The following is a 14,902-nucleotide window of genomic DNA, read 5'->3' as shown; positions in this document are numbered from 1 at the left end:
TTTGCACATGGTTGTTTCTACCACTTCAGACTCTCTGCTACGGAAGAATATGGGTGAGAAAATTCTAAAAGGGGGTTGAATAGACCTTACTCTTGTAAACTTCGGTTTAAAAAAAGTTTTAATGGAGAGATTTTTACAAAATTGGTGGTAAAAATAAAAGTATGCATGTGTTGGATTGATATCACGTGTTACTCAATGTTTATATTAAAGAATAAAATTTAAACAATGAAGATCTTAGCTAATCAATGATTAAATCAATATAAATTCAATTTGAACGAGTAATTTAAATCGAATTTGTATTAATCAATGAATCAATCTAATATTACAGTTTATACATATATTTAATCGCAAAAAAGATAATCAAGGTGATTTAATCAATACCAAACTTAAACTTATACAACAAATCGTTATTAACAAATCAAGCATATCAACTTGTAATTTCTAAGAAAGCATAAAACCTTAAACATACAAAAGAGAACATTAAAAGGAGATGGGAAAGACAAGATTACACTCACATGTATAGGTTTAGCATGTTCGTCCTTGTTTTGTGCCTAATTCAATCTCCTTTTACAAGTCATTGATATTTCGTTGTCTTTTAGTATTTTGACAATTATTAAAATGTGTGTTTTATACAATCAAAAAACTAGATGTTGAAACTAAAAACAAAATTAACATATCCAATCTAAATAATTTAATCTCTGATGAATAAGATATTTTTTTCCTTTTTCTCCTGCTGGATTATTAATCCCAACAACACCATACAATATGAACCTTAATATGCAACTCAAAAGCTTCACAAACATTAACAACGAACGAAACTCCTCTATAATAGTTCTCACACTCTCTAAGATGAATTTAGATGCAATCAAAAATTGTAAAAATGTGTGCTTTGAAATCTAAAACTATGTTTTGAAAGAATTTCAAAATTATGATATTATGATCATATGATATGAGAAAATGAAAAAAAAAATATTTACATATGTGTTTAAGATTGAACACTAAAAATGAGTAAGAACGCCATTTGATTCGAGTTAAGAATAATGGGTATGATTCGAGTCGAATGAGAAAATGATTTGAATCAAGAACTTCAAATCCAAACTTTTTAGTTGATTCGAAACAATGATTCGATTCAAGAAATCTTGTTATTCGAATCATGCGAATATAATCAAAATCCAAGATTTAAAACGAATTTTTAATTTGAATCATTCTTTAGGTTGAATAAAATCAAGCTTGCTTCTGATTCGAGTCATAGAAGTTTGTAATTCGAATCACACTGGGAGGGCCAAAACATGAACTTCACATTCATTTATTGGTTTGAATCATGCATAACATTGATTCGAATCACACTTCAAAAAGCTTTTATTTTAATAAAAACGAAGTGTTTGATTGAATTTAAAACTAGTATAATATAAATCATTCATTCACGTGTTTCATGAAGTGTTTGATTGAATCTAATACAAAATACAATTTATTGAATTGCACTCAATTCTATAATATGCGAAAAATCTAACCTATAGGAGACTCAATAACCAAAAATGATAAAGGATAAGATAATAAACAAGACAGGCAAGAAAACTAAAACCCTAGAGGAGCAGAGCAACTTCACTCTCTACTCTCTTAATACATTCTTCTTTGTCCTTCGTGGCAATCTAGAAAGTTCATTGTGATCACTAACAAATGGTAAGTTTACCATTGTTTAATTTCTCGCACAAGTTTGGGCTATTGTTAACACTTTTATGTCATTTAGATATACGGTCTTACATAAAAATCAATGTGAGCTTATTATTGAAGAACTTCCTACTTAGTATGTTTATGTTGTTTTTGTGAACATTAGGTCAAAGTTTATCTCTCTTGATGAATCAGAATCTCGCATTGAAAAGACGTAGAAAGATGTTATAATCATTTTCGTTGTGAACCTCACTTAACGTGCTCCACAACCTCGAAATCCACATGATTCCAATTCTCTTCTCAATTTTCCTGACTCTAACTCTAACACCTCTGATCAATATAACCTGAGCACTATAGGTCGTGTTAATCAATTGTGTGATCGTAGATTTCGTGGTAGTAGATTTTATGGTCGTGATGGTCATACATAGTAGTAATCGAGATTATGTTTAGTTTCAAATATGTTACAAGACTAGTCACGAAGTTAACTAGTGTTATTATTGGCATTATTGAGTAGGCATGACAACATAACTCGTACCCTTGGCGATCCACCCGAACCCGCCTTGAATTTGATGGAGATAACCTACTTTGAATGGGTTTGGGTTTGGATTTTCTCTTATTGTAAAATATAGGGGCTGATCGGAAAATGAGAACACTAGAATCTCTCCTGAACATGTCTTGAAACTTACTCCATTTATTTCATTATGTATTTTATTATTTTGTTTTGATAGTTTATATTTAAATATATGGTCAATGTTTTGATATTTTAATTTGGATTTATTATTCAAAATATTTGAAATGTATGTATGAAATTTTTTGAAATTTTATTTTATTATTTGTAATGTAATTTGATGTTGAAAAAGATACTTATCAAAAAAATTGATTTCACTAAATATATGATTGTGAGCAGAGATTTGGGTTTGGATTTAGGGTTGATGAAAATTGTCTTTGACCCGCCTTGTTATCATGCATATTATTGAGTCTTGTGGTCGTTATGAAGTTCCTCAATCCAGTGTGTGGACACTCTAATTGTTAAGAAATGTGGTTGGGCCTAACTCATCCCTACAAAACCGGTTAGTAGGGTAGGGATTGTCCCCACTTATAAACACATGTTTAGGCCATATATTGTCCGATGTGAAACTCTTAACACTACCTCTCACAATAAAACTGAATTCTACATTGCTCGACACCCAACTACGATAGCTCGGTTCATACTCGACTCAAAAGAAATTTAATGAAGTGTTAGACTCAAATTCCACATTTCCAAGAGCATTTATGAAATAATAAGAGTTTCTTTCAACTAAATGAAAGATCATGAATTCAAATTCAAATACATCGTGCAAGGATAATTGGTTCTTTAAAAAAATTCAAATTCTCCAACATTCTTTTTAGAGAGAAATTGAGACAGTGTTTGGTTATAAGGTATAAAAAAATTAAATAGATCCATAAAATTGACCAATAAAAAAGGACTCTCGATGAATACGAGAATAATACTCATTGGTATCGACTGCAATAAATAAATGAGTGTGATTTGTTGCCTATAAGTAAGTTTAACACTTTCTATATGATTCAATACATATATAATATATTTACTCAACATTTTACCGTTGCTTACTTTTACCAATTTAATTATTTTCACATTTCCATGGTGTTAATTCTGCCTAATTAATTTATGTTTGTGGTTCTACATAATTCGGAAATATATTTTCGTATTGTTTTAAAAAATCATCAGGGAATGTTTTGGATATGCATCTCCTAGAAACACTTTTTTTTGTTAACAAATAAGGGGTGAATTCGGACATGCATCTCCGAAAACACCTTTTTTGTTAAAATAATAATAATAATAATAATAATAATAATAATAATAATAATAATAATAATAATAATAATAATAAGGGATGAATTCAGAAGTGTATCTCTGAAATCTGCTCTGACACGAGAAGAAATCTTGAGACTAAATTGCTCCAAACCTTCTATAAATAGCAGTGTTTTAAAAACCGGACCGAACCGGCCATTCGGACCGGTTGAACTGAGAACCGGCCAGGTAACCGGTCTGGTTCGATTGCTGGATCGGATATGTCATTGAACCGGTGTGAACCGGTCAAAATCGGTGTAAACCGGAAAAACCGGTAGTTTAAATGCATTTTTAATTTTTTATTTTATTTTAAAAACTTAAAATAACATCATTTTAATTATTTTAATAAAAAATTAAAATTAAAATAAAATAAAAAATATAAAAATAAAAAATATAAAAAATATAAAAAATAAGAAACAAAATTAAAAAAAAATGTTTCGGGTGCGGTTAATTTTGTTTCAGATGATTTTGATATTGAAGAAGGAGATACCAACATTGAAATAATTTTTTCTTTGAAATTAAATTTAGTAGACAATGAAGTTACTTTATTATAATTTATTCAATTAGATTATTTTGCGATTAAATTTTGTTTGTAAATATATACTTTGTAATTTTGTACTATTTTATTATGTGTGATACCTATATTTAAAATTTAAATTTAAATTATGAACTTGTGAATTTATTTAGGATATGATATTTTTAAAAAATTTAAGTGTCAGTTATATATTGTAGAGACTGGATCATCATGTCCGACATGTTTTATACCTATATAGTTTTGTTATAACGACCGGTCTATTCAACCGAGTTATCCGGTTTAACCCAGTTTAGTCATGCGGTTTGACCAGTGACCTAGTGGTTCGACCAATAAACCAGTGACTCAGTACCCTCACCGGTTTAATGTCCGGTCTGGTTTTTAAAACACTGATAAATAGGGTCTCTAACCAATTATTCAACATCACACGCCACAAATCAGAGATATGTTTGTAACTCAAACATGTCCTCGCTTTGCTTTTGTTTACTTAAATGGTGCGAAACCGCCACTTCAATTTAGATTCTCTGAAAACATGTCGTTCGTCGAGCTGATTACCATACTTAATTCTCTCCTGCAATATCCAGAAAATCAAAAGGTAATCAAGCTCAAATATCGTTCACCATCACTCGACACTGAATAAGATATCATTAAAATGTTGCAACGTCCACAGCTACTCGTTTATATCAATATGTAATGTTAAATTTGTGTAAGCTTCTCTAATTTTTAGGTTTTGTTTCTAAAAATCATTATTTCGGAGACATAATTCCAAAATCCATCAATGGGTGACTTCAGAGATGCATTTACAATGGTGACTTTAGAGATGCATCTCCAAAAAACACCCCTAAAAAATAAATGTGGTGCATTCTAGAATAAAAAGGATATTTCACCAAAAGACCCTAAGAAGGTTAGGGGATCTAAAAAGAAATTCCCAAAATTATATATAACAAATTTTCTCTATATAATTTGTTATAAAAATGGGCCCATCATGAATAAATGTTAACAGTTTCTCACTTTCTATCTTGTCCAAAAATTATACAACAAATTTTGTCTATAATTATATGGACAAAAATTAAAGAGCAGAGAAAGAAGAATTGCTTTCATTGTGTATTAAAAATGTTACGATTGTATCTTCAGTTCTTTTGTTATCATCAAAATAATACTAAGATACTCTTATGAATCTAAACCCAAAATAAAAAACACACGAAGATTATATTTATATTAAGAATATATTACTAGCATTTTACTTGGAGTAAAATGAAGTGCTAACAAGATGGTTTCATAATGAATATTCTTTAGATCCTTCAATCAATAAAAAGTTAATGTATCTTGTGACAACGACCCCACAGTGGTTACATTAAGTGCCATCCAACGATGAAAACAATAGCCAGCGACAACGACAATGGTTCAGAAAGACTCTGACGACAAACAGATGCAAATAAATGACCATCAGTAGATGTAGCGACATAAAATGACATTGATAGAAACAATTCCATCAAAATAAATCCAAACACTGTTAACATAATGAAACACGGTCTTCAATTCAACAGTAAACATAGTTTGAATCAAGAATGATCCAAGACAACGGATAATTGGATAAAACGACACAATTGTTCAAAACCACCACTAATACAAGCAGATGAGACTGTCGATTATGAAACATGACAAAATAGTTTAAAACAAACACTTAAATATATTATCTCAATATATTACTTCCTTCAACAACTTCAAATATGATCTCAGCAGAGTTCTTCAAACTAACTTCAAATATGATCTCAGCAGAGTCCTTCAACAAACTTCAAATATCATCTCTCAGCAATAAAACATGACCCTCTTGACATTCTCCTTCAATGCAGGCAGGGGTCGGACAGCAGCATTTGCACCTGGTGCACGTGAACTACGCCCAGCAGCAGCTGCCATTCCACCACGAGGAACCGCTCCGCTTGTCATAGATCCGCTATCAGAAGTCTCAGGTTCCATATAGAACCTTGCCCGGAATGCAGCCAAATGAGCATAATAAGCAGGGGGCACTGCAATTATTTAACATAACAAACATTGTTAAAACATGCAACATAATTTACTATGAACCAAGTCAGTTTTCATATTATATATGGCTCGAGAGAAAACTAACCAATTGAAACAGAACGGGTGCATCTGGCATATCTGCAAAAAATAATAAAAACAACCCCAGATTTAATTTCATATTTGAAATTTGAAAAAACAAAGCAGCATACTTTAATTCCTAATCACATTAGGAGTTAGTTACTTACGTGTAGCACAAGTTGTTAGTTAAAGTTTGCAAAGCATCCGCAGTAAAATTATTTTCATCCCACAAAACGTGATAATGAGCTGGACGGCTAGTACCCTGCAAAAAATCTCTTGAACATAAGAACACAATAATAATCCAACTTTAAAATATTAAAGCAGAAGCAAAAGTTTACCTGTATCCCGGCATGACTGCAAAGGTAGAAGTCAAACTCTGTTGGATGGCAGATCTTAGAATCCACAACAGTTCCTACAGCATTATTTACAAAAGTGCCCCCCATATATCAGTCTAATGATTGAAATAAAAACCATTATAAAAGCATTTACAACATAAAATAGACTGAATACCAGGTAATATATTGCCACTACGATCAACTGAACTCTTGTCATGGTGGTTACTTGCAAAGAGCCTAGTATGATGACGTTTTTGAACCACCACAAAAGTCACAGGAGGCTGATAATTGGGTTCAAGTGAAGCACAAGCCTGGGTAGGGGGAGCAACAGATAGGATGAAAAAAGTCAACACAATAAGAATAAATTATTCATTGAAATTTCTGAGACAGCCATGCTAAAAGATTACCTTCCGGATTGCATCAAGCTCAAATAGCAGGACTTGGTAAAACTGCCCTTCACTAACTCCATCTCTGCAAGTGCCTTTTAGAGTTAGAAAATTATCTCAAGAACAAACACAAATGAACTTGAACACTAAACATAACACTACCTGTAAAATATGATGCGCTGTGGTTTTTGACCAGTTGCTCTCCGGAATGATATAAGAAGTTCCCTAGAAAAGAAATAAAATAAAGAAAACACAACCCAGTTAATTAAATTTCTAGACAGCATCCAAGCAAGCAATTCATATCTGTCCATTAGATAAAAAAGACTGCATATGATATGTAGGTAAAGACAGTACTTGACCATTCCACCAGTCAATGTTCCTCTGACTGGATCTTGCCATTGTTTGAAAAGGTCTTGAATCAATTCCTGCCGATGTGCTTGGGCACAAACCAAACCAGCATACTTGGTGATTTCTGGCCAATCTTGAGAAGCAACAACCTACAATATCAAAGGCATTATTTTAAATGAAGAAAAGTACAAAATTTATATTCAACCGAGTTGATTCAATTCAAATATAAAAACATACAGCTGCTATTGATGGACTTGAATCTTCACCAGGGTGTGGATGAGTCACATCAGCTCCAAATATAATAGTAGGTCTGTCGCTGACTAGTGGAATGCGGCGTGAAAGTGCATCAACTAGAACAGTATTCCTACCCCCAACCTTAACATTTATTTTCAAGGAAACATTTGCAAGGTACTGCTTGCTCATCTTAAAAACATGTTTAGTCAAACAACACTGTGAAACAACCCCCAGATCAGTCTCACATATTCGCTTGAGGTCACCTGCATATCAAATTACCACATGTTAAGGTCATATGCTATCCACAAGCCTGGTTAGTACTCCAGAGGAGAATTTGAAGTATAAGTCAGAGTATCATTTACCATAAAGAGAACCATTATTATCAGGCAAAATGACAATGAGCAGGTCGAGATCCTTCCCTTGCAGCTTGGTCTTGGCATCATGATGACGCGTTTTCAGAACCTTCTCAACTTGATCAGGACGAGCACTTACTGGAGGAACTACTGGTTCAGGATTAAATGCCTGAATAGATGTATGGATTGTTAAAATTACAAGTGGATACAAAAAATGAGTAAAAATGACACCCAGGCAAACATATACATACCATGCCAGATACATAACACATATGGGCAAGTTCTTGACAAAAGCCACGTGCAACACTGTCTTGCACATTCCTAGAAAAGTTTACACAGAACCAATTGGTAACTGTTCCCCCATTGACCATTTTCTGAAATAATTAGACAACGTATTAGTATTCCAAATTTAATTGGCATTGCTCATCATGAAAATCCCAGCATGTGCAGCTCAAGAACATACAAATTACCTTATTCATCATATTCCATTGGCCAACTTGGGGTAGACAATCCTTCTCTCTACCAGTATCATGATATTTGAGCTGTAAAGGATTCCATGATAAAAATTGCCATTATAAATAAAATAAAAAGTTCAAATAAAAATTGTAATTGTCCCAAAAAAGAATACCCAAGGCGCAGGAAGGATGCGAGCTTCGACTTGAGCAAGCTTTTCACTGATTTTGATTCCAAATTCTTTAGCATAAGGATCTTCATGGTAGGCATTATGATGTACTGTCTGAAGAAAACAACCACATGATGCATTAATTACAGAACGACAGCAACACTAAACATTCATCTCAAAACAAGAAATCCTAACAGACAGCAGTTATGCCAAATCTACATCGAACATACCAACAAGCATTAAAGAACCAATACATAATTAACATACAATGTAGTTGTACAAATTGAAAATGTAAACAAAATTCATCAAGTTATATACAAATTGAGTTACTGACTAAAAATATCCACTAACAAATATGCAAAGGATGATGCTGGAGTAATCGTTCTACTGACCTGCATGATGTCACGTTCCCTATCTAGTGGACGTTGGCACGTGACTTTGAGCAGGGCAGTAATTTGTCGCTCATTCAATCGTTTCGAGTACCTTTGCCCCTCGACAATCTTACAGACCTGCATCACACACATGCTATTTAGCATAGGCGGCACATAAGCAGGCATGACAATACAATAACAAAAAGGAGATAATTTATGAGGACATTTACCTCCATTGGAAGGTAGTTTGGTCTCTGAGTGTTGCCCACTTGCAAACAAGGCCATTGAGTATGTTGAATGACAAAACCATATGTCTCGAGGAAATATTCAACAACAGACTTCATAGTACCCCTCTCATCCACAGGGAATCTACAATAATAGAAAAATTATAAAAAAATAAAATAAAATCAGCAAAAGAATTTATATGCTGCATGTGAAAAAACAAAAACATATCACTACTACTCACGTCAGCTCTCTGGTAGCTTGTGATGTCAAACCAGAAATACGATATTTTCTCCTCATGTTGCCACGATGTGTTACTTCAACTTTGATACCACGGAGAGCTTTTTTAATCTGTCATTAGAAATACAGAAATATTCAATTTGTGACTTGAGACAGCAATCATTCCCATTTTTTTCTAGAGCAATAATGCAGAAATGTCTCTATTTTTGCCTAGAGAGCAATGCTGTGGAGTAAAACCTATCAGAGATAGGCTAAACTAAAAAATTAAATGATTTTGCATTACCGACTGCGTGTAAAAACTAGGGATGCAGTAACACCAAAATCAAAGGAGCTTGCATACTTTGATTCACAGCAGTTATGTTAGCAACTCAATCATATGTTAACAGAAATCATGAAGAGTCGTGAAGAGTTTTAAATTAACAAAAGATAAATATTTTTTAATAGATAAAGGGTGTGTAAGTGTAATGCATGAGAATCTGCAAACAGTTTGGATCAAATCCTAAAGGAAGCTAAAAAACGCTGTTTGATGAGCCTGCCTAGTATAAGGTAGTTAGTCAGGTAAAGGCTGACCAAGCCAATGATGCTTAGCTGGTCTTTTCAGATGATCAGCACCCTGGGACTGAGACAGCCCGGACTCCCACGGGGGCAGCAGTGGGAAATTTTGGACAATGGGCAAAAGCCCGATCCAGCAATATAGCTTGAGTGCAGAAGGGTGATGCCGCGTGTAAACCTCATGATGTTCATTGACATCATGAAGAGTTGTGAAGAGTTTGAAAATAACGATAGAAAAAAATTTAATAGATAAAGGGCATTAACAAATCTGACCTTAACACGATCAGCATCAGACAGAGGCCTGGATGAGACTTCCCTATTCAGCAACTGGGCAACGAACTCAATCACAGGCAGTGGCTCAATAAATGCAGTTGAAGACATATCTGCGCATTATAAAAAATAAACAATAAATCGACATTTTGATTCAATGGCAAAAATGAAGCAAACTAATAGAATAAGGAATCAACAGTAAAAAGTATAACAAGGTATACAAGCTACAACGCACCAATGTTCAGAGACAGTCCCATTTGAGTAGGACGAATACTTTGATAAAATCCTCGCCAACTTTCCAACCCCTCGCCTAAAGGCTGCCTTCTACCTAGATCAGGGGAATAAAATGACCTTCCCACTGGACAATACCTACAACATTTCGAGTGTAATTAGCATCAAAAGACAGACAGGGTGAAAACATGTATTCAAAACAAATACAATGCCAAATCAAGAACCTGGTAGTAGGAAGCTCCCGGAGAACAATGTCAAGAACCTGTAGAGCTTCCTGAGGTGCATCAGTTTGCCTCCCCGCCAAAAAGAGACCCAAGTGGTGAAGGTCAGCACGTGCAGCAAGTTTAATAACAACTTTAAACTCCCTGTCCCTCCTGTATAAAAATCAGTTAATCAAATAAAATTAAAATAAAATAAATAAACACAGTTTAAACATGAAAAAAAAAACAGGTGATAATACACATAAAGCAAACCTCTGCCCTCCTGACCCATCATCTTCATCAACCAAGGTGATTCTAAAGTCCTTTGAAATAAAGGGAAGTGGCCCTGCAGTATAGAGGCTCTTACGGCCATCATAAGCCGGAAGTCTCTTTCCCAGGTGAGAATCCCGATACAATCTCACAAGCTGCTCCATAACAGCGCGGTTCACACCTCTAGAAGTCACTTCAGGAGTAATTGTCACCTAAGCAACCAAGAGCAACAACACAAGCAAGTAGTATTAAATTAAATGAACAAAAAAGAAAATACTAAAACAAGTTAATAGTGGAACATACATCATACTGATGCAGGTCTTTCTTTGGTAACTCAGCAAAGAAGTGGTTCGCCTTAACAACACATTTCTTGCCATAGCTCCCTTTTCCAGGTCGAAGGGGAAACCTCAGTGATGATTTACTTGCAGGAGGAGGAGCCGGAGTCTCTTCAGAATGAATTGTCATCTGTCCCAGATCCTGCTCCACTTCAGACACTTCTGGTGGATGAGAAGATGAACTTGCCTCACTCGGTGCAGGCGGAGGAGACACCGCAACTGGATATGACACGGAAGGAACTGAGGTAGCTTGGTGCAGCTCGGGTGCTGGTGGCCTAGGTGGGCCTCCATAAGAAGAAACTGTGTCATGGCCACCACCAGGGCCCACACCACCACCATATCCACCTCGGCCACCGCCATATCCACGACCTCCTTGCTGAGAAGGTCCTCCCCTGCCTCTGCCTTGATATTCAGGTGGTCCACCATACTGTTGTTGAGGCTGAGGAGGTCCTCCCCTACCCCTTCCTTGATAATCAGTGGGAGCACCATATTGCTGTTGGGACTGGGGATGTCCTCCCCTACCTCTTCCTTGATACTCAGGGGGAGCACCATATTGCTGTTGGGGCATCCCACGACCACCGCGTCCACCTCCATAACCCCCACGTCCACCTTGGGGAGCCCAGCCTCGCCCTCCTTGGGGCCCTCCCCCTCCCTGGGGTCCTGCACCTCCAGATACAGCAGCCTGTTGTTGAGGTGGAGCACTCCTCTCAGCAGGGTGTTGACCATCAGAGCTTTCACCACCAGGTCCATCAGTTCTCCTCTTCCTAACCATAATGAAGGCTGCACACAAAGATAACAAACCACATCAGCAAGTTAAATCAACATTCAGACAAACCCCAAATAAATCATTAGTCAAACAAACAGCAAAGTAAATAACACTGAAAACAATAACTAACTAACAAAAACAAAAGATATTCATAATTCTACCACTCAAGCTACAATTTTCAATGAACGATTAATTAAAGTAATTAACACCATATTAAAGATTCTGAAAAAAACACAAAACATTAAAGTTCAAAAAAAAAAAAAACACACATCATAAACTTCTGCATTAAGAGATTAAAAGCTACATATACTCAAAATTGAATAACAGTAAGTAACGAAACCAGACATCTACTGACTGTCAGGAGAAGATACCAACTTTTACACTAAGAGTAAAAAAAAAAGGGTAAAATCAAATACACTGGAAAAACTGCACTTCAAAAATCCAACAACAAAAGAATAAATTTATGACAAAAATCGAAAAACCAGAAACCACAAAAATCAAAAAAAAAAAATCTCTTAGCACACATTGCAACAGAAACACTCCAGCACAGAAACACATACTGTAAAAAATAGCAACAAAAATACACAAAATAAACAGATAAATACCATCAAAACAAGAAAAACTACAGATCAGAGTCCGAATCACAAACTACAACACCAGAAGCTCACAACAAGCACTAGATCTACTAGAACAAAAAACACAGAACAAAAACAATTTGAAAAAAAATAAAGCAAAATAACAATCGCAAACCATAGCAACAACAACACAGTGAAAAAAAACTTGCAAGCAGAAAACAAAACCCTAGAAGATGAAAGTAAAGAAGAATCGTTGGTTGATTAGTTGTTATACCTGAAGAAAACTAGAAGAAAAATCGAAGACGGTTTTTGAATATTTGAGTGACGGATGAAGAAGATGAAGGAGAGTGAAGTTGACAGGTTTGAGTAGAGAATGAAGGTTTCTCTCACTAGAAATAGAGAAGACAAGTCTGAGAGAAAATGATGAGAATGAAAATCGGAGAGTGTGGGAGAGAAAAAGCACACACAAGCAGAGAATTGTGCAAGTTATAAAGATGTAGTGGGTCCTTGAAAATGACAATTATGTCCCTGTCGTTGCAAATATTTTACTGTAATAATCCTTACCCTCTACTCTACTTCTTGTCTAAGTATTCTCTTTTCTTATTTTTTTCTTTAAAACAAATATATAAAATAGATTTAAATATGTCTAAAATAGATTTCTCATTTATATTTTTGTTTTTATAAAATATTTATTGTTTCTTGTAAATATAAGTCTCATTAATTATAATATACTATAGTTGTATTTAAATTGATCTCTTTAATACAAAATGGGTAATATCTTGACCTAATTATAGATTCATTGTGTAATAATAACTTTTTTTATAAATAATAACTTTTGTGGTGAGTTTTTTAAGCTAAAATATTAAAAAGAATATCAAATTTTAATGAGTATTTATTGTCTAAAAAATTTAAAGATCCTTATCTCAAATATAAGAAATAAATGTATATATTCGATATTTAATATAAAGTTGATCAAAGTAAAAAATATTTAATGCACTGATGTTTTATTTATATTGTCTAGTTCATTTTGTGGTGAATTTTGACCTCAAATATTAGAAACAATATCGAAATTCAAGGTGTATTTATTGCCTATATTTTTACTTTATATTTTTATCTCAAATTTAAAAATAAAAATAAAAAGTTAATGTATAATCAATGTAAAGTTGATGAATATCAATAATACTTTAGAAAAGAGATGACTAAAGTCAAAACTATCCTCTTTTATATTTTCTTTTATACGTGTTTTTTTTTATTTGCATAAGTCATTTAATTTATATCTTTATATTATCTTTACATTTTATATCTAATAGTTGTGTAATAAATATTTGTTATTAATTAAATTTAATATTTTTTAAATAAAAATATTTATATAAGTTTTGTTTTGCACTTTGGTTCCTAAATCATACACGAGATAAATAAGTATCATTAAAATTATTAAAATTAACTAATATTAATAGTTTTTAATAGCATCACCAAAAAAATTAGAATAATTATTTTACACTAATTATAATTTTTTTATTTTTTAAGACATAAGTCACTTTAAAATTGCATTAACATTTAATTATTAGCTAAACTTAATATTTTCTAAATATCATCAACAAAATATCAAGAACAATTATATTACGTCAACTATAATTTTATCATATTTTTTCTATGGTTTTTTTAAATAGCAATCACTTAAAATTTGTTAAAAAAACATAATTCTTGTGCGGGACAATATTATGTCACTAATCATAATATTTTAAGTAAAAAATGAAAATAATTATAATATACAAATTTTCTTTATAAAATACACTAATTATAAATTTTACACATAATTTTTTTTGGAAATAATTATTAAAGAGGTCAATATATCATACCCAAAAAAATATTTGTCATTAAAGAATTTGATAAAAATTTATTTTATATAATATTGTCAAAATAAAAATAAAAACAATTATATTGCATAAATTATAATTTTTTTCACATTTAAATTATGTCACATTACTTTTATCGATTAAATCATTAATGAAATCATAGGACAAATAATTTATAAACAGTATAAATATTTTTCACCAATTTATTAGTTAAGTTTAATATTATTTTTAATATATTCAACCAAAAATGAGAATATGTTCAATAAATAGTTATAACTTATGATAAAATTTACACATGAGACAAATATTTATCAATAAATAAGTACATATTTACGATAATTTTTTTATATTTTTTTACATTAAGTTTTTAAAAGTTAGTCACTTCAAAATCTATTTGAAGCGTATAATTCATACATGTGATAAATATTATGTCATCATTGATCAATTAAATTTGTAATTTTTATAGTTTTTTGATGTTAAGTTTTTTTAAGTCAACGCTATGAAATCTATTTGAACATAAATGTTTTTGTCTATTTTTATAGTTTTTTCATGTTAAGTTTTCTTAAGTCAACGCTATGAAATCT

General features: G+C 32.7%; 1 protein-coding gene across 1 annotated transcript; it reads right to left on the bottom strand.

Annotated features, from left to right (window-relative positions):
* Nucleotides 1-5,571: 5,571 nt before the first annotated feature.
* On the bottom strand, nt 5,572-12,932 carry LOC131628294 (protein argonaute 1). Its single transcript, XM_058899145.1, has 22 exons — nt 12,737-12,932; nt 11,090-11,901; nt 10,790-10,998; nt 10,541-10,690; nt 10,321-10,454; nt 10,089-10,198; nt 9,268-9,374; nt 9,032-9,170; nt 8,823-8,939; nt 8,437-8,544; nt 8,279-8,350; nt 8,060-8,182; nt 7,818-7,977; nt 7,459-7,718; nt 7,228-7,370; nt 7,036-7,098; nt 6,895-6,958; nt 6,663-6,798; nt 6,491-6,564; nt 6,320-6,414; nt 6,181-6,212; nt 5,572-6,079 (listed from the first exon to the last, which is right to left on the bottom strand). Exons 2-22 carry the CDS (start codon nt 11,891-11,893, stop codon nt 5,862-5,864), a joined length of 3,318 nt encoding a protein of 1,105 aa, XP_058755128.1. The 5' UTR covers nt 11,894-11,901; nt 12,737-12,932; the 3' UTR covers nt 5,572-5,861.
* Between the last annotated feature and the right edge of the window lie 1,970 nt (nt 12,933-14,902).

This window comes from Vicia villosa, unplaced genomic scaffold, assembly GCF_029867415.1.
Source record: "Vicia villosa cultivar HV-30 ecotype Madison, WI unplaced genomic scaffold, Vvil1.0 ctg.000441F_1_1, whole genome shotgun sequence".
Lineage (NCBI taxonomy): Eukaryota > Viridiplantae > Streptophyta > Magnoliopsida > Fabales > Fabaceae > Vicia > Vicia villosa.
Note: the sequence above shows the minus strand (reverse complement) of the source record. Positions and strands in the feature narration are given on the sequence as shown.

Coding starts and splice junctions, on each gene's coding strand:
- LOC131628294 (XM_058899145.1), bottom strand. CDS start 11,893: ATGGTTAGGAAGAGGAGAACTGATGGACCTGGTGGTGAAAGCTCTGAT. Junction 10,691..10,789: donor GATGGGTCAGGAGGGCAGAG/GTTTGCTTTATG, acceptor ATTTTTATACAG/GAGGGACAGGGAGTTTAAAG. Junction 10,455..10,540: donor CGGGAGCTTCCTACTACCAG/GTTCTTGATTTG, acceptor GAAATGTTGTAG/GTATTGTCCAGTGGGAAGGT.